At 33.3% G+C, this 26,871-nt stretch overlaps 1 protein-coding gene and 1 long non-coding RNA gene across 2 annotated transcripts in view; one reads left to right on the plus strand and one right to left on the minus strand.

The window, feature by feature from the left end:
- Positions 1-24,325, plus strand: part of LOC127712599 (protein HIRA-like) — a 49,544-nt gene extending 25,219 nt beyond the window's left edge. The window contains exons 15-27 of the mRNA XM_052219117.1: positions 3,358-3,449; positions 4,525-4,825; positions 5,222-5,331; positions 5,891-6,014; positions 8,040-8,132; positions 9,323-9,483; positions 10,227-10,388; positions 10,894-10,952; positions 12,665-12,767; positions 15,589-15,708; positions 16,009-16,172; positions 22,449-22,540; positions 23,967-24,325. Coding sequence (XP_052075077.1) covers positions 3,358-3,449; positions 4,525-4,825; positions 5,222-5,331; positions 5,891-6,014; positions 8,040-8,132; positions 9,323-9,483; positions 10,227-10,388; positions 10,894-10,952; positions 12,665-12,767; positions 15,589-15,708; positions 16,009-16,172; positions 22,449-22,540; positions 23,967-24,080 — 1,695 coding nt within the window. The 3' untranslated portion in view covers positions 24,081-24,325. The remainder of the gene's footprint in view (positions 1-3,357; positions 3,450-4,524; positions 4,826-5,221; positions 5,332-5,890; positions 6,015-8,039; positions 8,133-9,322; positions 9,484-10,226; positions 10,389-10,893; positions 10,953-12,664; positions 12,768-15,588; positions 15,709-16,008; positions 16,173-22,448; positions 22,541-23,966) is intronic.
- LOC127712602 (uncharacterized) lies at positions 1,364-2,214 on the minus strand. Its single transcript, XR_007987178.1, has 2 exons — positions 1,959-2,214; positions 1,364-1,789 (listed from the first exon to the last, which is right to left on the minus strand). It is a non-coding gene; the product is annotated as an uncharacterized LOC127712602 (long non-coding RNA).
- Positions 24,326-26,871: the final 2,546 nt, after the last annotated feature.

Here is a 26,871-nt window from a genome sequence, read left to right on the forward strand (position 1 = left end):
TCTCTCCTCATTTCTCAGACAGGCTTGAGACTGTCCTCGGCTGAGTTACATAAACCACCAGTAGAGAGAACTGTACTGTAAATTTAATTTCAATTATATTTAAATACAGCATTTTTATCCATAATACGAGTTTGTGGTTTAATTTTGTATTTTCTTTTCAAATAATTTAAGTTAAATGGTTTAGTTTTATAAAGATAAATATATTGAATTATGAGTTCTAATTAGAGTTATGTTATACACTTTTCCTTATTAGGAGTATGCAGAAAGTATTTGTGAAAATAAGGGAAATACCTGGATATAAGTTTAATGGGGAAGTAACTCTGTTTTTTTTCATTAATCTGTCTATTGTGTGAATAGTAAATTAAGAGATTCTACACCACATTAATGTTCAGAATTAAGTTATGAAACTACAAAACTGAAAATTTCTTTCTTGTAGTTATTGCTCCAAATGTGCAAAAAAATGACTTGTTAATTATTAGTTGTTCTCTCGCCTGCAACTAAAGTCACATAATATGAGACCATAATTACCATTTGATGACGGCACAAATTATTTGTATAAATCTTTATATTTCAGAAGGTAGAAGATATGGGTGCTTCATACCTTGTATGCAGATGCCTTATGTTATGAAGTTTTCCCCTGTCATATGTCCATTGTCCTTGACCTCATTGTTATGGTTCAGTGACTGCTTGAATAAAATGTATAGTGCTTTTATAGTCATGTAAAATGCTAACTTATTAAAAGAAGTAGGATAATGCTATATGGGATACATGCACGGTCTGCATGTCTGTCAGACAGGGTTGACCTGACCTCAACCTCATTTCATGGACCAGTGATCAAGGTTAATTTTTTTTGTCAAGTCTGTATGTCAGATACTATAAGCAATAGGTCAACTATATTTGTTTTACGAAATGATTGTAAGATGTACATGTCAGCACATGTCTGGTAGGTTTCATCTGACCTTGACCTTTTTTTAATGGTTCATTGGACAATATTTAGTTTTTGAGGTTTGGTCTATTTCTCATATACAATAAGTAATAGGGCCACTATACTTGGTTTATGGAATGATTGTAAGATATAAATGTCTGTTTGGCAGGTTCATCTACCCATTGGTCAAGTTTTTGTCCAATTATCAGATACTATAAGCAATAGGTCAACTACATTTGCTGTATGGAATGATTGTAAGGTGTACATATATATCTGGCAGGCTTCATCTGACCTTGACCTCATTTTCACCATTCATTGATAAATAAGTTTCATGGTTATGTCTCTTTCTCAGATACTATAAGCAATAGGTCAACCATATTTTGTGTATAGAATGATTGCTTGGTGTACATGTCTGGAAGGGTTCATCTGACCTTCATCTCATTTTTATACGCCTGTCAATTTTTGACGGGACGTATTATGGTATACAAATGTCCGGTGTCCGTCTGTCCGTCTGTCTGTCCGGCGTAACATGTCGCACCGTAACTTGAGAATGACTTATCCAAATTTGATGAAACTTAACATAGTTGTTTCTTATGATGGTCAAACGATCTGTATACTTTTTGGTGAAAATAAGATTAAAACTTTTTGAGTTACGGGACTTAGTAACTAGAACAGGTGTGTGTTTTTTTTCACATGTCACGCCTTATCTCAAAAACAATTTATGATTATTGCTTAAAACTTTACACACTTCTTAGTTATATTAATCTTAAGATCTGTATACTTTTTGGTGATGATTCAAAATTTTTATTTTAGAGATATTGAGTATTTTGTTAAAAAAGGGGAGGGGTTTTTCACATGTCGCGCCTCGTGCCGTATCTCAAAAACAGTTTATGATTATTGCTTAAAACTTTACACACTTCTTAGTTATATTAACCTTAAGATCTGTATACTTTTTGGTGATGATTCAAAATTTTATTTTTGAGTTATTGAGTATTTTGTAAAAAAAGGGGGAGGGGTTTTTCACATGTCGCACCCTATCTCAAAAACGATTTATGATTATTGCTTAAAATTTTACACACTTCTTAGTTATATTAATCTAAAGATCTGTATACTTTTTGGTTTTGATTCAAAATTTTATTTTTGAGATATTGATTTTTTTTTTAAAAGGGGGGTTTTCACATGTCGCGCCGTATCTCAAAAACGATTTATGATTATTGCTTAAAATTTTACACACTTCTTAGTTATATTAATCTAAAGATCTGTATACTTTTTGGTTTTGATTCAAAATTTTCTTTGAGAGATATTGAGTTTTTTGTAAAAAAAAAATGTCAGAAATTATTTATGCTTATTGCATAAAAATTCACACACAAGACGACGGGCGTATCATGAGCTCACGGCGCAGCTGTTTATTATGGTTCATTGGTCAATTTTCAGTTTTAGTAATTAGGTCTGTTTCTCAGATACTATAAGCAATAGGCTACATAATTTTGGTGTATGTTATTTTTGTATAGTGTACATGTCTGTTTTGCAGGATTCATCTGATTTTGACCTCATTTACATGGATCATTAATAATGTTGTTTATGTGATATTTGTATTAAAACCTTCATATTACAGATCTTCCTATATCTATTTCAACATAATGTAAATTCAATCATGATCTGTGAAGCAGGCAAGACATTTCAAAGTGTGAACTCTTGTCTACCTATTAAGAGATTTTGAATAAACTTGAACAGAAAACAAATACACTGTCCAATCAAATGCACACTTTAAAAGACTCGCATCTACAGTTTACCCTTTACTGGCTTATTGTGTCACCTATATCATCAAAGTCAAGACGACTAGACTTACATGTATCTATCCTTAATTCTGTTTTTGCTGTCAACATATAGGTTCAGTATTTGGACTGTATTTAGACACCAATAACCTTGTCAAAATTACAATGAATATTTGGAATCTTATACTTACAGGCAACATTTAAAAACTTGAATAACTTTGTCAACCCTTCATTAAATTATACAAAACTTTGATAAAATCCACTTCCTTTTAAAGAGAAAGGAGCCTGAGCAATGTTATTTTTTTTATTAATTTTTCTAATTTTACTGATAAAAGGACTTAATTATTTGGAGTCAACATTACACTTTTACACTGACAGACGAAATTGCAGTTGAGACACAGGGTTCCAAAGTTTATTTCTGAGTTCAGATTGTAGATTGGTCCTTTTCACTTGGATATCTTTAAATTTACCTATAAGGTTTATCAAGCCACTTAAGGGTTGAAGTTTGTATTTGTAGATTACCGATGTTTTGAATTCTATCAAATTCTGTATCAAATTTGATTGAATTATTGTACATTTTTTACTTTGGAAACATGCTTTTAAATTTCCTTATTTATTTATTTTTTTCATTTGAAAGTCCAGTGTTATTTGTTACAGCCAACAGAGAAGCAGATAGAAACAAAGACAAAAGATGGACGGAGAAGAATTACCCCAATTTTTCTAGCACCGCAACCAGATGTTAATGTAGGGTAGGTATTTTCACATAGATAATTTCAAGGCCTGTCAGGTAAACACAGCATTCATTCAAAATGTCTTGGTCAGCCAGAAACCTTCTCCCTTGAAAAGGTCAAGTTCAGTAACTAAATCTGTCCTTGATTTTTGTCAATATTTGAATTTTTGTTCATGTCTACTTATTTGGAAATTTACAATGACAACCTTAGATATATTTTCTTAAAGGATTCTGATACATACTCCCTATCATAATATATAGTACAGTATCGTCCTGACATTTTCCAATTAACATAAATCAACTGGTAATGAGATTGAAAAAAAACCAGGAATTCTTATATAGAGATGAAAACCACAATCAAATCTGCTTAAAATTTATGAAAAAAGTGCACACTAACATAAAATAAGGTTACAAAAAGTAAGTTTAACATTTTGAAATCAAGGTATGGTTATCAGTAGCCATTGTTTAGTTTGAATTATAGATTAATTGTTGTTTTTTAATGTCACATGCAAGTATTGATTGCATATTCAGGACGACTATTAACATTATATCCAAAACATTTTAAATAGGTTTTGCAAATTGGGACACCTTGGATTAAGGGTGGAAATTAAGATTTCCACTTCAAAAAAGTCTTTTGTAAGTAGTTGTTTGATAGGGCAGACATTTTTTGACAGGCCACTTGCAGACCCTTACAAGTGTCCTTTAACCTGTAGAGATAATGTCCCCATTCAAACCTGATGTGGCCAATTATTTATACATTCTGCACAGCTAAACGAAAGCCTCTTTTCAGCATTGTTTTTGCGACCAAACGGGAGAAATCCAGGTGTTGATTTTTATATCACCAACTATCAGCTTTTCTTTATTTTGAACTCTTGGCAACTATTTATGCATGCATTCTTATCTAGGATTACTGAACTTTCACCATTGAATTTATGTCATGTAACAGATTTCTATTAAGTAAAAAAATTGAACCATAAACGACTGATACAGAGGACAGATGCAGATGGGAGTAATAGAACTGGTCTCTGACGTACATCTTTTAGGTAGATACCATATAAAAATATATCTAATAAATTTATTTTATTTATTTTCAGCGATGTTCCGTTACCTTTCTCAGCAAAATCCAACCAGTCAGGTGATATTATGTTTGAAACAACGAAAGAGGCCAGTAAGATTGTTGTTGAGAAACAAGATATTATTACAGGACCTGGGTTCATTTCCCCACAGTCTAAATCATCCCTATCACTAAGCCTGTCATCACCACCACAGACTGGTATACAGACTGGTACTCCTACAGTCTCCACACCAAAAGTGGGACAAACTGAGAAGAAATCCAGTACATCTGAATCTGATACTTCTTATACTTCTAAAGTTTTTATAAGTCCAAGCATACAGGTAAGTGTAGAAAAAAAGTATTAACAAAAATACTGAACTCCAAGTAAATTCAAAAAGGGGGAACTCAGTAAAATCTTGACAAAATCAAATGTCAAACGTCAATTTAAACCAATCTTAATTGACTAGGATTGTCAGTTTTCCTGCCAAATGTTATGGTGCTGTCTGGGGACTCCAGTTTCTTCTATTCAAAACTGACCACCACAATATGGCAAACAGTGCTGAAAGTGGCATTAGACACCAAAAATCAATCAATCAATTAAAGAAGTTAATAATCAACTAAGGAAAATACTATCTTTGTTGTTACATCCTGAGTGTGCCTTTCTGCTATAGAAACAGTCAGCAAAATAATGCCCTTTAAGTATACTGATATTTTTGTATTATGAGCTTTTTTTTCAGCCCATGTCTGCACTGGTATCAAAATCTGAAAGTACAGTGAAAGAAAAGCAAAAGGACAAAGACAAAGAAAAGATAGAAAAACCAAAATCCAGTCTCAATACACCTGATAGGTAATATGGTCATTCTTAGGCAAGGCCAAACAAAAATTAGCTTTGTTTTCTTTTTTGCATAAAGCCACTTTCTGCCTTGCAGATTCTTTTTTGAAAATGCAGTTTTTTCTTCTTTTACCTGTCCAAAGAATTGGTGTTGGTACTACCTGAGTATGAAGAAAAAGATGAACAATGCATTCAGAGGATATCCACATAAATAGTGTCCATGAAAATGCCAGTTTTATCCTTATAAGCAAGCAAAATGTGTATTTAAAGACACACGTCCCTTAATATGGTTGGCAAGGGAAGTACACCATACAAAATAATTCTAAGTGGTGATTTTTCACAATGAATGCTGATGCCTGGAAAGTCTCTATATATTTCGTAAATATCATACGACAGGACTGTTTATCAGAATAATCAAATTTGACTGATGAGTTTGAATTTCAATAAAAAATAAACTTTTCGCTCTGAATCACTGAACACTGATAAGAAACCCTCAACGTCACTTTAAATCACTCAACACCAAGATGATTGATTTTAATGTAATCACTTGTCCTTTTCATTGGTTCTCTTTCAGGTCGGATAAAGAGAAGGTCAAGGACAAGTTAAAGTTAGCTGGGATCAAAAGAAAGCATGATGGAGGTCATGGTAAAGCCCGAGCAAAGAAAGAAAAACCAGCTCCACTTGTTCATATGCCTCCTGTGAGTATAGAAAGAAGTTCATCTGAATTAAAAGAGATGTGGGGTATACAAAAGGGAGACAGCAACACAACAGCACTATAAAACAAGAAAAAGTTATTGAGGTCAGAAAACAGTTTTCAACAGTCAGGGGGCATTTATACTTAAACAAGTAACTTTTTTTAGTTACTTAAATAGGAAAAAATTTTTGTTAGCCTAATGTTTTGTTATTTTTAAAAAATATAAAATTTCTCAATAGAGTTATTTTAAATTTCAATAGAAGCATGGACTAAATGTAGTTTTCATGAATTTTTACATCATTTTATATCATAAAATTAAGAATTTATTAGATTTGAGAGGAGTATAGACATAAAGGGTTACTTTAAAAAAAATTCGTAAGGGTTCCGCGGAACCCAGTGTCTCGCCTACTTTTGCTGTTAATTGCAGGCTCAACAAAAATGAGGAAAAAAATCAATAAAAATATTCCTTTAGATACTATCTTTTGATTGTAAGAAGCTTATGTCAAAGTTTGGTATAAATCCAGGATAGTTTATGAATCTAATAAATGTTTTAAAAACTTTAACGGAGACTGTATTTAATGTTAACTGGAAAAAAACTAAGTCCATTTATAAGTAAAATACGGATAAACAGGTACAAATTTTAACAAAATTTCCTTCTAGATACTAGCTTTTGATCATAAACAAGCTTCTGTCCAAAATTTGGTACAAATCCAGGATAGTTTAAGAAAGTTATTAAAATTTTAAAAACTTTAACCACAGAGTGAATGTATTGTTTCCTGGCAGAAAAACTCAGTCCATTTATAAGTAAAATACGGAAAAAAAGAACTTTTTTTTTTAACAAATTTACTTCTGGATACTATCTTATGATCATAAACAAGCTTCTGTCCATGTTAGGTACAAATCCAGGATAGTTTAAGAAAGTTATTAAAATTTTAAAAACTTTAACCACAGAGTGAATGTATTGTTTCCTGGCAGAAAAACTAAGTCCATTTATAAGTTAAATACGGAAAAAATGAAATTTTTTTTTAACAAATTTACTTCTGGATATTATCTTATGATCATAAACAAGTTTCTGTCCAAGTTTGGTACAAATCCAGGATAGTTTAAGAAAGTTATTAAAATTTTAAAAACTTTAACCACAGAGTGAATGTAATGTTTCCTGGCAGAAAAACTAAGTCCATTTACAAGTAAAATACGGAAAAACAGGAATTTTATTTTTACAAAATTTACTTCTGGATACTATCTTATGATCATAAACAAGTTTCTGTCCAAGTTTGGTAGAAATCCAGGATAGTTTAAGAAAGTTATTAAAATTTCAAAAACTTTAACCACAGAGTGAATATGTGTGGACCCTGCCGATGACGACGCCGACGGAATGTAGGATCGCTATGTCTAGCTTTTTCAACTAAAGTCGAAGGCTCGACAATAATGACAAAAATGTTACTTGAAATAAGTTATTTTATACATCTTTGAAAGGATTAGTTATAACACTTTTTTAAGGAACATATGTAATTGTTTTGGGTTACAAATTATAAATAACTTTCAAGTCTTAATTAATTCACAAGTTTTTATCTATTTATATCTGTCTACCTTCAAGATTTTCAAGGAAAACAATATTTTAATAGTCTCAAGAGACCAATCTTTGACCCAGAAGCGTCATATGAAAGATAAGTGCATCAGACAGGCAATTAGCGTTTCAGAAGGATTAGATTTTATATTTCATGGGAAAAATAACCGGATGACTGTAAAAATTTGTTAAAACTAGTAAAATCTGTATAATTGGACACCTATAAAAATAATATTAGTAATTTTTGAAATAGCCTCGTTTTTAACATTACTTGTATCGGTAACTTTAAAAGTTGATGAGTAATGCCCCTGTCTGTTCAATATCAGACAATTATTAATATCATACCATATGTCCTTTTAATCGAATTTGGGTGACATTCTCATTTATGAGACAATTTGTGTAATGCTTCAGCCTTTCTAATATTTTGTTATATAATCTTTAATGGTATTTTGTATATTTTAGCCTCCAGTGGAGAAAGAGACTATACGGTTAGTTGCTGCATCGTCTGATCTCAAACTTTCCATACCAACCACTCAGAAGACTTTTAACAAAGTGGTTTGTATTTATCTAAACTCATTATTCATAAAAGGAATATTGCTTAAACCTTAATTTTCATGCAATTTTGTATCGAGGTTTAATTTTACTGCTGTAACCATTTCATTGGACTAAAGTAGATGTACAAAGTAATTGGGGAAAACCGGTGATAGATCAGCTTTGTTTCATTATTATAGATCTAGCAATGAAAACTTTGTAAATGCATTTATTTTATTCCATACAATATATTTTTGCATGAATTGGGTAACAATATCTTATATTGAGACTATTTTAAGTTCATTTCGCCAAAACTCTGTCAGTAACATTTAACTACAGCAAACATCTTGCCTTGTGTATTATAAATTCACTACAACCTCTAAAATTAATTGAAAGTTTATATTTGTTCAATCTACATCTAAACCAATATTATTGCCATTAGTTTTATTGGGGTGAGAATTGTTCTCCTTTATATGAAAATAAGGAGATGTGGAATGATTGCTAATGAGACGAGGATCCACCCAAGTTCAAATGAAGTGGATGTAAACAATTATAGGCAACCGTACGGCCTTCATCAATGAGAAAAAACATACCATATAGTCAGCTATAAAAGGCCCCGACATGAAAAATATGAAACAATTCAATTGAGAAAAGTAACGGCCTAATTTATAACAAAACAATTTAGGGCTATTCCATTAAAATGTATGTGAGAGGGTAGGAAGGGACTTTCAAAATATCCCTACAACCAAGAACCATTTTTTAGATAATTTTGCATAATGGTAATAGACGCATACTGAAAAAAGACCCATGACCCACATTCAATGATTAAACTTCCCTTCCTACCCTCCCACATACCTTTTAATGGAATAGCCCGTACGGAAAACAAATATGACAGACATGAACCAACGACAACCACTAAACTACAGGCTCCTGACTTGGGACAGGCACATCCTCTGCATGGGTATAGGCTACCTGTTGTTAGAGATAAGATTTAATTTTCAGTACTCATTAAAACATAAGGGCTCAATTGCTGTTAAAACTGTCTGTCCGTTTTTCTGATCTTTCCACTTTTCTGACCAAACAAACTAATCTGTTTATTTGTCTAATTGTACATGAAATATTTTCCATTAGACATATATAGCAACAGTGGATCACCCTCGTAATGGATGAAAAATAGTTGAAACGAAACATTGCAGAACATAATATAATTTCAGATAACTGGCAAACCTGGTGCAGATGATGTCATCACATTGGAAGTGGAGAATGACGTTAAAACTGGAGTTAACTCCCTTCATAAGATCAAATCTGTTTGTAATGGTACATTGCTATGGGAACAGGTGTTTACATCAAGAATTTTAGCTGTAACCGGGACCAAGTGAGTAACTCAGTATGATATAATAACTTAATAGATTTAATGTATACACTTATAGTCCCTAACATACACAATTACTTATACATCCTTGGCTTTTGAATTTTGCAGATTTTAACATTCCCAAATGAAGGTTGATACAAAAAAAGCAAATCTGACACGCCAAAGTTATAAAAAATACAGTATAAAAAATCTGATCAAGTCATGTGGTCTCTTCTGCCAGCCGAAAAGAATACTTAATCACATATGTAAGTCTGATAATAGTATGAAAGGATATGGGGTATCCATCCTTGACACAAAATTAGTACATGCACAGCAGAAAAGCACACAAAAAGCAAAGGAACAGTGCTTTCTTTGCTGTTCTTCTTCTCAAAGTCACAGTGAGGCCTTCAACACGAAGCAAAACAAGAAAGCTCTTACCTCACTGCAAGTTGAAGATGGTCCCTAGCACAGGTTTTAGCAGAATTCTTTGCAAAATGATGATGACCCCACAATTATGAATTGAAGAACAAAGTCTTGGAATAATATCTGACAATAAAATAGATCTGGCAAAGAAAACAAATATTTACTGATGTTCAGTTTCATGCATTTAACAGTGTTTATGTTTATGGTTTTCCATTTATTAAAATAGTATTAAATAGAGTATTTTGGCAGAATTATGGAAACACAAAATTACCTTACAATCAATTCTGGAATGCCCCCATTTAATTGTGTAGTACTTGATATGAATTTTTGCTTTTCTTTGACAGGTTTCTGACATGTACAGCTTGTGAAGATTCATCAATACATATATTTTCTAATACGGGCAGAAAAGTGCTTCCAAGTTTAGTGCTTAATTCTCCTGTGTCTCGACTAACCAGCTGTAGGCAGTATTTAATGGCAATTACACAAAAAGGAAATCTTTTTGTATGGTAAGGCAAAAAAAATAAATTGTTATGTTTCTAGTTTGATAATCCATTTTTAGGGCTATTCCATTAAAATGTATGTGGGAGGGTAGGAAGGGAAGTTTAATTATTGAATGTGGGTCATGGGTCTTTTTTCAGTATGCGTCTATTAACATTATGCAAAATTATCTAAAAAATGGTTCTTGGTTGTAGGGATATTTTGAAAGTCCCTTCCTACCCTCCCACATACATTTTAATGGAATAGCCTTTACCCAAAATAAATATTTGTGGTTCCTTTACAACTATCCAAAATTATTACATTAATTGCAATGAAATACAGCGATTATTTCACATATGAAATAAATCTGATAATTTCAATTCTCTGATCGATGACAATTGGTGTCCCTTGAGTTAATTTTGATTAAACACACAAAAGCATATCATTCATATTAAATGAAAATGGAACTTCAAACATGAAGTAGAAACTGTTCTTTAATTGAATTTTATCATATTTAACATCTGTTTATTTCAGGAATGTACAAAGAAGTAAAGCTGTGATAAGAAATGAATCTCTTATGACTGTCATGTCTGGTAGGTTTATAGTTTTAAAATTTTAGTACTATTTCTTCCATCCTATTTGCATTAAAAACTGCTCCATTGATTGATATACAAAAAACGTAAACCTGCCTCAATGAGAAAGTTGGTCTTTGGTGTTCCTTTAGATTATTTCAGCACTCAATACATACATACTAATGCTTTTAAGAGGCGTTTTAGAGAAATGAAGATCTAAATTTCCAAGAAGATATCAAGCAAAACTCAACAAAAATAGTTGACCAAATATGGTCAAGACTTTCAGTTATCGCCCATTTTTGAAGTTTTATCTTGTTGAGCACTACACAAAATGATTTTGCAGTCAATGCTAAATACGAGGAATAACCATGTGACTTATGTAAGGTTTAAATTCATACGAGGTAGCATATTTTTTCCCTGTTTCAATATTATAACTTGTATTGTAAAGGTTGAAGACCAGGGCTTCCAAAATTATTTTTAGCCAGCCGGACATTTTATATATTATCCCGATTTTAATCCTTTAAGACTAAATAAACAAAAGTCAATTATGGTAATCAGTTGCTGAGTTGGCCATCCCTATGATTGATATTTAAAAAAACGATATTAAACTTTCTTTGATTCAAATTCGAAGTTCTGACATAAACTGTTAAATTGGCAGTGCATCATCCGAAGTGTGCAACATCAGCGTACTTATATCTGCCTTAGACTCTTTATTTGTGCAACATAACGTCAAAAACTTTACTTTCGTTTTTAAATCTGAAACCGGATGTTATCTTGACAATGGTAAAACATGGACCAGAGACGGATACGTAAATTCTGTGTACGTTTGCAAAGCATGAATGAGTGTAAGTAGCTCATTCTACGTTATTTCTTCATGAAAATATTCGAAATAAACATGAGATAAAGGTATCAATGACAATTTAAGCATTTTTTAAAGAAATAAGGATGCATAATTAAATTTCACACCTGCGCACATGCACATGCGCACACGTGAACTAGTCCAAACAGAGACATGTCTCTGGTTCAAACAACGTGGTTATGACGATTTTTCATTTTCAAATCTTTAATTTTTTCATCAAATCTTATTTGTAAATGTATTTCTGATAATTTAAATCTTTTTGACTAAATTAATTAGATGCAAACCGGTGAAATGTAAGAAAATAACTTTGAATAGACCGATCAATGTCCTGTTCAAAATAGTTTACCTGTCACCTGAACAGGTAAATTTCAGCTGTTCGACAACTAATTAGCCTTGATTAAAATGAGAAGGTATTAAAGTAGGGGTTGTTTTGATAGTACTTAATGATCATGTCACTTTTATGACCGGAAATGTGTGGCTGTTAAAGGCAAAAAGTTGGGTCAAAAAGATCGCGAATTATGTTTAAATGACCGTCTCTTAAGAAAGCCTTGAAAAATAAAAAGTAGATGACCGTTTCGTGCTTTGCCCAGCCGGACTTTTACCGGACATTATACAAATGTCCGGAATATATGACCGTTTTGGAAGCCTTGTTGAAGACATGTTTTTATTCTGATCCATCTGCATTTATTATTTACATTTATGTCCTATAATTTTTTTGCTCTCTTGCTCTCGCATTACAAATTACAATTTGTCTGTTAAGAAAGGTCACTCACAAAACAAGAATTACATACTTTCTATGTAAAAAGCAGATAATTTAAGTAGTTTAGTTTTATCTACATGCATTCTTAATGAACTTAACTTTGTATTTTGACAGGAGATGACCATATAGTAAGGGCATTTGTTACTGCTGATGGAGCACCAACTGTTTCCATATCTACTCATAAATCCTACACATACTCATCTGATCTTGGCTGCTGGTGAGTTAATTAATCACATAAATCCTACACATACTCATCTGATCTCGGCTGCTGGTGAGTTAATTAAACTCATAAATCCTACACATACTCATCTGATCTTGGCTGCTGGTGGGATATTTAATGTCATAAATTTTATACATACTCTCGTCTGATCTCATCTTTCAGTGAGTTAATTAAAAATGGTACACACATTATAAGCTCATCTGGTGATGAGTCAAACTTCAGTCCTATAACTACTCGTTAGATGTCATCTCAGTGTTCTCCCCAGGATTTTTGGATAGCACCAGGGTAATCAAGGTGAACAAATTAGATATATGTGTTGATCATAATTTGCATCGCGTCACAACAGATTTCCTCTATCCTCCTTAGGGTTAGTTCCCATAGAGTTAATCCTTCTTTCTTATTACCTTTTATCTATTTTGAGGTTTTCTTTTCTTTTGTACTGTTTTGCCTGTTTATGCAGTAACTTAACTAAATAGTAAGAAGTTCTACTGAAGGGATGAATCCTTCAATATGTATGTTACCAGCACCAGGTCCTTCCATGAACTAGTTACATTTTCATATTCTCTTTTTAATAGACCATACAGTAGTGAAAGAGAATGTATTCTCCATTCAGATTTGATGGTATTGATGACCATCTCATAATTATACTTGAAGTTTATAATTACTATCATTAGATTCAATTTAAATAAAGAAATCCTCATTGATTTTAAACTTTTAAATACAAGGGTGAGGTTAAGTTATTTTTGACTCCCCTAGTGGTCTCGCTCAGTTAGTTTTTAAGATGAAACTAGGGATGTCTAAAGTTTATATAATACTGGTTTGTTTTTATTAGAAGTATTGAAGATATTACCTCTCATTTACAATGTAATATTTCTGTATGTATACAGAATTTAAATTTATATTAAATTACATTCTATTTTAATAGTCAGTAAATAAATTTTAATTTATTAATTTTCTTATTAGTTCACATATTTTTAGCATGAGAATTTCAAAATAGCCAAAAATAGGGGGAGTAACTCTTTATGAATTTATTATGAAAAGTATTTTGCTGTTTTAAAAAAAACATACTCATCATACCTTTGGGTAAAATAACAGGACCTTTACAAGTGTACACAGACTGTGACTGCCAATAGTAGTCACTTTAGGGTCCAAATAAATTTTGGCTGATATGTAAAATTCATTAAATTAGCTGGGCTAAACTAGAAGAAAACGTAAGTTTTATCTCAGTTTTATTGTCGTAAAAGAGAAGGAAGATCCATTCAAGGAGACAGGATGTGATTGCTTGCTTGGACAACTTGCTTTATACAGAATAAAAGTATGCATAATTGTCAATTTTTATTTTTTAATAGACCAACAGTTAATCTTTTATAAAGTATAAACAATTTTCGGCACATGTATAACTGTTGGCATTGTGTCCAAATTAAGATTTCCGATTAGATCACTGGTCAGCGTTTGGGTGGTTAGTAAAGCCAAAAAATTGTTGTCAGAATTCATTAATTATCTGCTTATCAATTAAAACACAAAAGAATCCTGTTACAAGTGTTAATAACATCGATTAAATCCAATCAACAAGGTTAACCTCATAAGGTAAATCGATCACATGGTGTAAACAATCAACGTACTGGTTAAATTTCACCTGGAATTTTATACCGCACGGAAAAATTTAACAATTTACGATTTTTAACTGAAAATTTTAGCTCCGCGTACCAAAATTATATCACTGTGCTAAGACCGATAGAACCACGCTCATAAATTATACCACGGCAGACTCACGGTCCTTTAAGGGCCTGGGGAGAACACTGCATCTGCTGTTTAGTTGTACGTTAAATTCTACACTTAATTGATCCTACTATTGTGTCAAACAAGTTCAACACCTAATCATCTCTTGATGGTGTCTAAACTCAAATCATATATCTAATGTCTGATGTAATATGTAGCTTAGATCAAATAAGCTATAAATGTCAGTTTTGTTATGTTGCTACAAGTCTGTATACACATTTGTGTAAGATGTATAGTAATGAAAATCAATGGCATAATACAATTTCTCCTCAAAAGCAGAATAAGTTAGTTTTGGTAATATGCTACATGTTTCCTTATCACTAGGAACTTACAAGTTAATAGTTTCATGGACATAAACCTTTATATCTTTGAACTATGATATTTAATTCATTATTATACCCCACACAACAAAGACCGTCTGTCGTCTGTCCATCTGTCCATCAGTCCTGTTCTTGTCATTGCAACTCCTTTGAAATCACTCAAACAGAATTTCATGAATTATTGTGAATAATAAAAAGGACATGCTATGTAGATTATGCATATCGACAGAAAATTATCTTTCATTTTTTTTCTAGGAGTTATGCCCATTTGAACTTAGGATTTTGGCCTCAATATACTTCTGCAACTCCTCTGAAACCACACAACAGAATATTATGAAACTTAGTAAATAATGAGGACATAATATGTAGATGTGCATGTCGACAGAAAAATAAGATAAAATTTATTTTTCTAGAAGTTATTCCCTTTGAACTTATAATTTTCAAATTTTTTGGCCTCAATATATTACTGCAACAGTTTGTCATCGTGACCCCTCTGAAACCACACAACAGGAAACGTAGTAGTAAATGAGGACATAATATGCAGATGTGCATATCCACAAGATATTCTTGTCAGTTAACTTTTGGAGGAGTTATGATTCTTTGATCTTAAGAAATTGGTGAGATTTTGTTTGCCCAGTGACAAAGTTGGAGTGAGGTGTATGTGATCATGCTCACAAAGGCTTTTTAATTATTTTTTGTTTTTGATTATTCTTCTTCAGGATTCTATTGTATGATAAACAAGATGTAATACACCACAGTTCTGACCACCATAGCTGTACACCTCCAGTTTTGGTAGACAAACCAGGACCTTTAGCGTTTTTAGCTTCATCTAGTAATAGGTAAGAGTAAAAATAGATCTGATGGACAAACCAAGCCCACTGGTATCTTGAGCATCAATAATTAGCAGGTAAAGCTTGATCCTGCTTTGCCTTTTAAAATTTGTTTAATGGTTGATCTGGTAGAAAAAAAAACATGACTTGCAGAGCTGTTCCAGCATTGCATGAAGGGGATCACTCATTGTACTTGAATAAGTTTTAATAGAAATTGCAATTTTTGTCAAGCATTTTTAACAGGTTATATAGTTTAAGAGTGCACTTATAAGACATTCATTCTACATATAGTTTTGTCTCTCCTTTCAGACTTGGTATGCAGGGAGGAAGAATTTTCAGTGTTGACCAGAGCCTGCAGCAGGTTACCACTATAAACCATTTAGAAAGTCAGATGGCAGCTAGTCTATCATTACAGTCAGGGTCAGAGTACAAATTCTGGTTACAGACTTATGTCCGATACTTAGCTAAAGAAGGTAAATATGTTGAAATGAAGATAATTGTACACCTTGGAAATATTGATTGTAGTTTTACTCTTAGGCAGGGTTTTCATTAAGAGCCGGCACCCGGCGGAATGTCGCCATTTCAAAAGACGGAAATCGCCGGTTCAAATGCTTTAACAAAAAATATTTTTGAAGAGAATAAAATAAAAACAAAGTTTTATTAACCTTTTGTCTCATGGAGTTTTTAGTTTCATAGATTTTTCAAAAACGATGGCTTTTTATAACCGACTGGACCATTTTGTCTGACTGAAAGTAAACTTAAAATCGGCGTCAGTAAGACGTTTGCCTGCATTCAAATACGATCTTCAATCAATCGCTTGAATGATCAAGATTGTCAATGGTAAAATCAAGAGAGATATCGAAATAAAAACGTATGTTATCAATGGATAACTCATGAGAAACCAAAATTAAAAAGTTTTAGGAGGCAATTTTTTAAATTGCATGTAAATAAATTAAATGAAACTGAATGAACTGAATGACCAAAAGTAAATGATTTCTTTACCAGAAAAAAGACAAAATCATTGGAGCCATTTACAGCTTAAACTTTTTATTTGAAGTTATTAAATTTCAAAGAAGCCTTAGAAGGTCTGTACAGTCTCATGTTTATATAAATGAGGCCTTCTATGCCCTTTTTATAATTTAACAAGTATTTCATTAATTATTACCACCCTTTAACTCTTGGGGAGGGAAGGTAGGTTGAAAATAGTACCTAGGCTAGGAGGGGTGCTGCCCATTTTTTTTTTTTTTTTTTTTGGACCTTTTCTCTCCAGTTTGTAGTATATAGTTCCAGGTTTGTCATTGCCTATTTGTTGTGGATGGGGCCATCAAAGAAGCCTAGGATAGGAGGAAGGCTTCCCATTTTTTATTTATAGTTGGACCTTTCCCGTCAAGTTTTACTGAAAAAGTAGGTAGGAGGGTAAATGCCAAGGCTATGGAAAAGGCTCTCTTTATTTTTTTCAGTTATGATTTTCCCCTTGCTGATCATTAGCCCACTCGTTGAAAAAAGTACCAATGTTAGGATGGGTCCTGCCTCAGTTTGAATTTTTTTTACATTAACCTATCTCGAATGGAAGCCTTTGTTAAAAGTGCTGGCTAAGAAGGGGTAGACATTTTCCCACTTCAGCATATATGTCCTTTCCCAGATTTGCATGTTTTTATTGAAATATAGAACACATGAAAATAATATTTCTTTTCTGATCAAAACTGAAATTGTCAGATTTTGCAGATGACATATATATGTAGGTCTTTACATAAATATAAGAAGATGTGGTATGAGTGCCAATGAGACAACTCTCCATCCAAGTCACAATTTGTAAAAGTAAACCATTATAGGTCAAAGTAAGGCCTTCAACACGGAGTCTTGGTATTAATAGTTTATGCTGACCCTCCGTTGCTTTCTTACTTTTTGTGAAATCTGGCAATACAATAACAATTAAGATTATTTTTGATATATTTTTATTTGTCTTATTTTAATACGCAACATCACAAGATTGACCTTACAAGCTAAAACAAAAGATAACATTCCTATGAAACCCCATTTTTTATGCACTTGTAAATAGTTTGAAAATGCCTCAGAGTGCACCATTTTCAATGTAAGGTCAAAAAAAATTTCGGGGGGGCAAGCCCCCCCTGAACCCCCTTTTTTGGTCAGCCACTTCAAATTAGTAAACAGCCTGTTCATTGAAAAGTTATTGAAAGCCCTGCTTAGGGTATTACTTATTAAAAAGAAACTTGAAATCAAGTATAAAAATTTGAAAAAAGCAAGAAAAAAGACCAATAGTCTTATAGTATAATTAATTTGGAAGAAAAATTTTCTGGAATGTTTTTAACAAAATCATTCACTTTGTTTATTAACTGATTTTGTTATTCAAACACCCCTTTCCTTAGTTCAATTTCCATGGAAAATTAGGTAAACACTGCAAATCATGTTACCAGTACTTAATCATTGTTACTGATGCAATTTCACAAACAGGTCAGTGTTTGCATATTATGTTCATCAAATGAAAATGCTAACATTTGTTGTTTGTTTACAAGCATGAACAGAATTGGATAGCAATCATAAAAAGAAATTCTGAATAATAATGCTGAATTTTGTATATTGAAAAAAACAAAAGATAAAACTGGAAATAGCAAATGTTTAAAACTTACTGTTAAACTCAAAAATACCAAAGTCCAAAAAACCCAGAAAAAAATGAGTAAAACAATCAACCAATGGGACAAAAAAAAAAATGACTGACATATATCTGACTTGATAATAACACTTTCTGCTGGAATGTGGTCAGTAAAATATTATGGTCTCGTACTTGTATAACAGTCAGGGGTACTACTTGTACAAGTAATATTTGTCGAGCCTGCGACTTTTGTCGCAAAAGCGAGACATAGCGATCCTACATTCTGTCGTTGTCTGCAGCGGCGGCGGCATCCACAAATATTCACTCTGTGGTTAAAGTTTTTCAAATTTTAATAACTTTCTTAACCTATCCTGGATTTGTACCATACTTGGACAGAGCTTGTTTATGATCATAAGACAGTATTTAAAAGTAAATTTTGTTAAAAAAAAAATCCTGTTTATCTGTATTTTACTTATAAATGGACTTAGTTTTTCTGCCAGTTAACATTACATTCACTCTGTGGTTAAAGTTTTCAAAATTTTAATAACTTTCTTAAACTATCCTGGATTTGTACCAAACTTGGACAGAAGCTTGTTTATGATCGAAAGCTAGTATCAGAAGGACATTTTGTAAAAAAAAATTTCCTGTTTTTCAGTATATTACTTATAAATGGACTTAGTTTTTCTGCCAGTTAACATTACAAATAGTCTGCAGTTAAAGTTTTTAAAACATTTATTAGATTCATAAACCATCCTGGATTCTTACCGAACTTGAACAGAAGTTTCTTACATTCAAAAGATAGTATCTAGAGGAAAATTTTTATAATTATTTCCCCATTTTTGTTGAGCCTGCAACTAACAGCAAAAGTAGGCGAGACAATGGGTTCCGCGGAACCCTTACAAATTTTTATTTACTTAAAGAAGTAATCTTAATATACTTATATAAGTAAATATGTAGGATACTTATACAAGTGTATTTTATTTACTTGTATAGGTAAAAAAATAATTGGCTTAGTTATGTCCCTTAGACATTCAGTATTTTTTACTTATATAAGTGAAAAAGTCACCCTATTTCCTTTTCTTGAATTCTTAGGACTTCTTTGCTCTAATAGAATTTTAAATTGTCTGTACTTTGCAGATGTCTTAACTAATCATTTAAGTGTAATTTCATGGACAATGAAAATCTCATTTGTCTGTTATCTTCAGAACACTGCTCATTTACAAGCCCCCAAGGAGCAATTTTTGAAGGCCTTGCGCAAATACTTAAGATCTTTGCGCAATCAGTTTCTTAATTGTTGAATTAATGAGATGAATCATTGAACTCTAATAAAAAAATTATGAGCTAACCTTGGAAAAATCCTTAAAGGCATGTTTTTACATCTCAAAACTTGAGAATTTTTGTGGGATTGTAAAAAAAATTTACTTATACAAGTGAATTTTTGAGAAAATTAAGGGGAGATTATTCAAACATTATAATTAACTTATATAAGTATATTTTTTAGCTCACCTGGCCCGAAAGGCCAAGTGAGCTTTTCTCATCACTTGGCGTCCGTCGTCCGTTGTCGTCGATAACTTTTTACATTTTGAACTTCTTCTAGAGAACCACTGAATGGAATGAAACCAAACATGGCATGAATGTTCCTTATGAGGTGGTGACCAAGTGTTGTTACTTTGTAGCCGATCCATCATCCAAGATGGCCGCCAGCGGGGGACTTAGTTTAACATAGGACCCTATAGGAAATGCATACAAATGACTTCTTTTAGAGAACCACTGAATGGAATGAAACCAAACATGGCATGAATGTTCCTTATGAGGTGCTGACCATGTGTTGTTACTTTGTAGCCGATCCATCATCTAAGATGGCCGCCAGCGGGGAACTTAGTTTAACATAGGACCCTATGGGAAATACATACAAATGTCTTCTTTTAGAGAACTACTGAATGGAATGAAACCAAACATGGCATGAATGTTCCTTATGAGGTGCTGACCAAGTGTTGTTACTTTGTAGCCGATCCATCATCCAAGATGGCTGCCAGCGGGGGACTTAGTTTAACATAGGACCCTATGGGAAAAACATAAAAATGTCTTCTTTTTAGAGAACCAAAAAATGGAATGAAACCAAACATGGCATGAGTGTTCCTTATGAGATGTTGACCAAGTGTTGTTACTTTGCAGTCGGTCCATCATCCAGGATGGCCGACAGCGGGGGACTTAGTTTAACATAGGACCCTATGGGAATTACATACAAATGTCTTCTTTTAGAGAACTACTGAATGGAATGAAACCAAACATGGCATGAATGTTCCTTATGAGGTGCTGACCAAGTGTTGTTACTTTGTAGCCGATTCATCATCCAAGATGGCCGCCAGTGGGGGACTTAGTTTAACATAGGACCCTATGGGAAAAACATAAAAATGTCTTCTTTTTAGAGAACCAAAAAATGGAATGAAACCAAACATGGCATGAGTGTTCCTTATGAGATGTTGACCAAGTGTTGTTACTTTGCAGTCGGTCCATCATCCAGGATGGCGGACAGCGGGGGACTTAGTTTAACATAGGACCCTATGAAAAATACATACAAATGTCTTCTCTTAGAGAACCAGTGAATTGAATGAAACCAAACATGGCATGAATGTTCCTTATGAGGTGCTGACCAAGTGTTGTTACTTTGTAGCCGATCCATCATCCAAGATGGCCGCCAGCGGGGGACTTAGTTTAACATAGGACCCTATAGGAAATGCATAAAAATGACTTCTTTTAGAGAACCACTGAATGGAATGAAACCAAACATGGCATGAGTGTTCCTTATGAGATGTTGACCAAGTGTTGTTACTTTGCAGTCGGTCCATCATCCAGGATGGCCGACAGCGAGGGACTTAGTTTAACATAGGACACTATGAAAAATACATACAGATGTCTTCTCTTAGAGAACCAGTGAATTGAATGAAACCAAACATGGCATGAATGTTCCTTATAAGGTGCTGACCAAGTGTTGTTACTTTGCAGCCGATTTATCATCCAAGATGGCCGCCAGTGGGTGACTTAGTTTAACATAGGACCCTATGGGAAATACATACAAAATGTCTTCTTTTAGAGAACCACTGAATGGAATGGAACCAAACATGGCATGAATGTTCCTTATGAGGTGTTGACCAAGTGTTGTTTCTTTGCAGCCGATCCATCATTCGAGATGGCCGACAGCGGGGGACTTAGTTTAACATAGGACCCTATGGGAAATACATACAAATGTCTTCTTTTAGAGAACCACTGAATGAAATGAAACCAAACATGGCATGAATGTTCCTAATGAGGTGCTGACCAAGTGTTGTTACTTTGCAGTCGGTCCATTATCCAAGATGGCGGACAGCGGGGGACTAAGTTTAACATAGGACCCTATTGGAAATACATACAAATGTCTTCTTTTAGAGAACCACTGAATGGAATGGAACCAAACATGGCATGAATGTTCCTTATGAGGTGCTGACCAAGTGTTGTTACTTTGCAGTCGATCCATCATCCAAGATGGCTGCTAGGGGGGGGGGGGGGCTTAGTTTAACATAGAACCCTATGGGAAATACATACAAATGTCTTCTTTTAGAGTACCACTGAATGGAATGAAACCAAACATGGCATGAATGTTCCTTATGAGGTGCTGACCAAGTGTTGCTACTTTGTTGCCGATTTACTGTTCAAGATGGCCACCAGGATATTTTATTAAATAATGGGACCAATATTAATCCAAATTTGGCCTCTATCATTATTTGGGTATCTGTTATGATTTTTATCTATCTTTACATGATTTCTAAAACCAAAGTAGAGTCAGGTGAGCGACACAGGCTCTTGAGAGCCTCTAGTTTTACTTCTTCAAGTAAATAACGATTACTTGTACAAGTAGTACCCCTGACTGTATGACTGATACAATACCAAACGTGTATGGAACCTAATTGAGGATAGTTCAAAACCATGCTGAGTGATTTACTAGTTTGGTAAGTGCTTACCTCTTGTTCCGGGTCTTGCACAGTATGAAAATAAAGTGTTAACAGTAAGACACTATATTATGATCATTAAATTTGAAACTAGCACAAATACATAATTAAAATATAGAGCCCTTTATATGACATAGTATTAATAATTGCAGGTTTAGAAACAAAAATACGGGAAGTATGTGATGATTTATTAGGACCTGTGTACAAGTCAAAAGGTTCATCATCCTGGGATTCATACATCCTGGTAAGTCAAAATTGTATAGGACCTGTGTACAAGTCAAAAGGTTCATCATCCTGGGATTCATACATCCTGGTAAGTCAAAATTGTATAGGACCTGTGTACAAGTCAAAAGGTTCATCATCCTGGGATTCATACATCCTGGTAAGTCAAAATTGTATAGGACCTGTGTACAAGTCAAAAGGTTCATCATCCTGGGATTCATACATCCTGGTAAGTCAAAATTGTAGTAACGTCATTTTATCCATACATTCTGATAAGGGAAGCCTGTAAACAAGTTAAAGGTTCATCATCATTTTGGTGGTCTTGTGGTATCTTGTTTGCCTTGAGTGTGGGGGGTGGTGGGTTTGAACCCTGGCAGGGTCAAGCCAAAGATTTTAAAATTGGTACTTGCTCCTCCTTCCCTAAGCATGCAGCATTAAGGAGTAAGAGCAAAATCTGGAAGGCTCAAAGTCAGAATAAGGTGTCCTGGTAGGGTGACAGGTTTTTGTGCAGACTGTTACCTTGTTAACTAGCATGTTAAATATCCAGCTCAGTGTGTAGATCTACTACAAAGCAGGGTTAATATTCATATTGCATTAACATGTTTTCGTCCTGACTATGCATTTAATTTGACGCTGGACATAAAACAGCTGTCCATCATCATTATACAAGGATGAATTATACACAAAAAGGATAACAGCAACCTTTAAAAATTTGAACAGAACCACATGTACCCAACTCTGAAAAAAATAGATTCACAAAGACAAACTACAATGACCAACACATGATCCAGATACAGGCACAAAATGCGGTGGGTTCAGCCAGTTTTTACATGTTAGGGTGATCATCCTGGTATTCATGCATTTTTGTAAACTGACCATATGTACAAATCAAAGGGGCCACTCTCGTTGGATTCATACTTTCTGTTAAGTCAAATATATGAACACATCAAAAGGCTCATTATCTTAGTGTCTATTGACAAACTTGATAAGTTTCATTGAAAAAGAAATATTTGGTTAATGGTTTTGTCCATGTAAAAATATTTTACCATAGTGAAACATTAGATTGAAAATTGAGACCAAGAAGAACTTATAGGGGTAGTTTCAGAACATTACAGTTTGTATGGACAAAAAGTCTGAATATGCAGGACTTGGTATCTATTTGAGAGAAAATCCATCTCGCTGTGTTGAAGACCCATTGGTGGCCTTTGGCTGTTTTCTGCTCTTTGGTCAGGTTGTTGTCTCTTTGACACATTCTTTGTTTTCATTTTCTATTCCATTTTAGACAAATACCAATTGGGGAATCTGTCAAAATGTAAAAATTATGTAGGACCTTGTCTTGGACAAATATCGAGGGTTTTGTGAAAACATTACGTTTCATTTGCTTTCCTAAACTTGTGTTGATGAATCTCTATTAATGATTGATGCTTTTTTTTTTATCATTTTTCAAGGGAATGAAAAAGAGAGAACTACTTCATGGAATTTTACCAAACATTGGCTCAAATCTACAGCTTCAAAGACTTTTCACAGAATACCAGGAACAATTAGAAACAATTGAAAAATGAGGTAGTGATTTAGCAATCATGGATCAAATTGACCTTATTTGACAAGGTCAGAACAAATACGGAAATATGACATTCCAATCAGTACAGCTGTTGAACAGAAACCATTGCTGTGGTAATCATAGTTTCAGGAAATTGGAGGATGGGTGATTCTGTGTTGTTGTAGTGCTATTTTGTGTCATTATAAAATGACAAAACTAAAACATTCAGAAGTGCTAGACTTTCAAAATAAAAACCATTTAAGTTAGTGTTAGAGTCTTTGATGTAAAGTGTTAAAATGATATTGATGGGTTAAATGTGTTGTTAACTGAAATCAGTATTGAGCTATCACGGAAAGTGCTCCAGCACAGTTATGAACTGAAATTGACACAAGAAAAGCTTTATGTTCATCATCATAAATTGGCTATTGATATGATGAGTTTGTGTCTCAACTCACAAGAGACATGTTTTTGTGGTGACCATGTTTGATCTATAGATATCAGAATAGTCCTCTGCTCTGTAAATTTTACAATTGCATCTTATTCCTTATTCACATTGGCAGATAATGCCCGCATAGCAGTATGCCCTTACCCTGTTGACAAACATTGCTGGCCAGTTTGTTATTTTGATTTGTATTTTCATTATGGATTTACCAGATTTGAACATTGGTACATTCACTTTATTTGAACTTTGGTGTGGACAGTTGTTTCATTGGCTATCAAACCACATCTCCAATTTTTATACATCCGTTTATGGGGCGTATTATCATATACCGTTGTCCGTCTGTCTGTCCGTCGTCAAAACCTTTGAAATAAATCAAAATTGCTTTCACCAATTTTCATGAAATTATGGTGAATTGTTTATATCAACTGACGTAAGCTCTCTTTCAATTTATTTTTAAAGTTTTAGAATTTACGTTTCAGAGTTGTAGGATTTTATTCATAAAAAATGGGGGGATTTTCCAGTTTTCTGACAATAACTCAAAAATGCTTTGAATATTTTTTATGAAACTTTGGTGAATTGTTTATATATATTGACTCAAGTTCCTTTTCCATAATTGAAAATTTCTTATTTCACTTTTTGAAGTATTGAGACTTTATTAATTAAAAAAGGGGGATTTTCCAGTTGTCGGACAATATCTGTAAAACACTCTAGATATAGAAATAAGGAGATGTGGTATAATTGCCAATGAGACAACTATCCACCAAAGTTCAAATGAAGTGAATGTAAGCAATTATAGGCAACCGTAAGGCTTTCAACAATGAGAAAAACCCATACTGTATGGTAGGCTATAAAAGGCCCCGACATGAAAATATGAAACAATTCAATTGAGAAAACTAACAGCCTAATTTATAACAAAACAGTTTACGAAAAACAAACATGAACCAACGACAACCACTGAACTACAGGCTCCTGACTTGGCACAGGCACATAAAGAATGTGGCAGTGTTAAACATGTTTGTGAGCACTCAATCCTCCCCCTAACCTGGGACAGTGGTGTAACAGTACAACATAAGAACAAACTATAAAAATCAGTTGAAAATGGCTTAACTCATCAGATGAATACAAATAGAAAAACATCTAACAAAAACACAAAGAAGACGTGGATGGGTACTTATACATCCCAAGAAAAAAAAGACACTAAGTACAGATCTGAGAGAACTCGCAGATACTGACAGCTAGTTCAAAGCCAATAACAACTAATAAAAAAAAATCATGTATCTAAGACTAAAATATCAATCAGTTCACATCCAACATCCAATGGATTTAGTGTAAAGACGTCATTAACAGTCGAAGAAAAACATGACGATGTGCCGTGCCAAACTATAAGTATCAACAGATTGTAGTACTGTGAAGGTGCATATGTGTAATATTTATCATTGTTTTAGTTTATTGAATATCAATATTTACACCAATAAAAACAATTCAAAGATTTAATTATAGTGTTGAATATGTAACCTTTTAGAATAAGTTTATTTAAAGGATTGACAAGTGTACCTGGATCGTATCTAAATTTCCGGGCTCGGTTTACAACATCACAGTAAACTTTTGGATGTACTATTCCATTTGAAATAAGCTGTTTTCATGAAACTTTGTGATTTGTTTATGTGATTTGTTTATATCTATTGAAATAAGCTCTATTATGTTTTTTTTTTTTATAGATATTTGATATGACATTGCAGAGTGATGGAACTTTATTTGTTAAAAACTGTCCATTTTTCACACTTTAAACAGTTATAGAAATTTATTCGTTCAAAATTCGAGGCCACAAAATTAATTAAACTGCATGTAGCCTAAATAGTGCCAAATTATTCATATTTTATGTCTGTGTGTCTTGTCTTAAATTTCATTTTTTGGGGGAATGGAGTCTGTTTGAGCAGTGCCTACATACAGTATTCTAGTTGATCATATAATATAAAATTAAGAAGATGTGGTATGATTGCCAATGAGACAACTCTCCACAAGAGACCAAATGACACAGAAATTAACAACTATTGGTCACCGTACAGTCTTCAATAATGAGCAAAGCCAATACCTCATAGGCCGCTATAAAAGGCCCAGAAATGGCAAATGTACCACAATTCATACGAGAAAATTAACGGCCTAATTTATATACAAAATAATGAACGAAAAACAAATATGTTACACAGCAACAAACGACAACCACTGAATTATAGGCACATATGGAATTTTGGGGGATTAAACTAGTTTGTTGGCGCTCAACCCTCCCCCTAACCTGGGACAGTGGTGTAACAGTACAACATAAGAACAAACTATAAAAATCAGTTGAAAGAGGCTTAACTTATCAGATTGA

Source organism: Mytilus californianus, unplaced genomic scaffold, assembly GCF_021869535.1.
Source record: "Mytilus californianus isolate M0D057914Y unplaced genomic scaffold, xbMytCali1.0.p SCAF_8, whole genome shotgun sequence".
Lineage (NCBI taxonomy): Eukaryota > Metazoa > Mollusca > Bivalvia > Mytilida > Mytilidae > Mytilus > Mytilus californianus.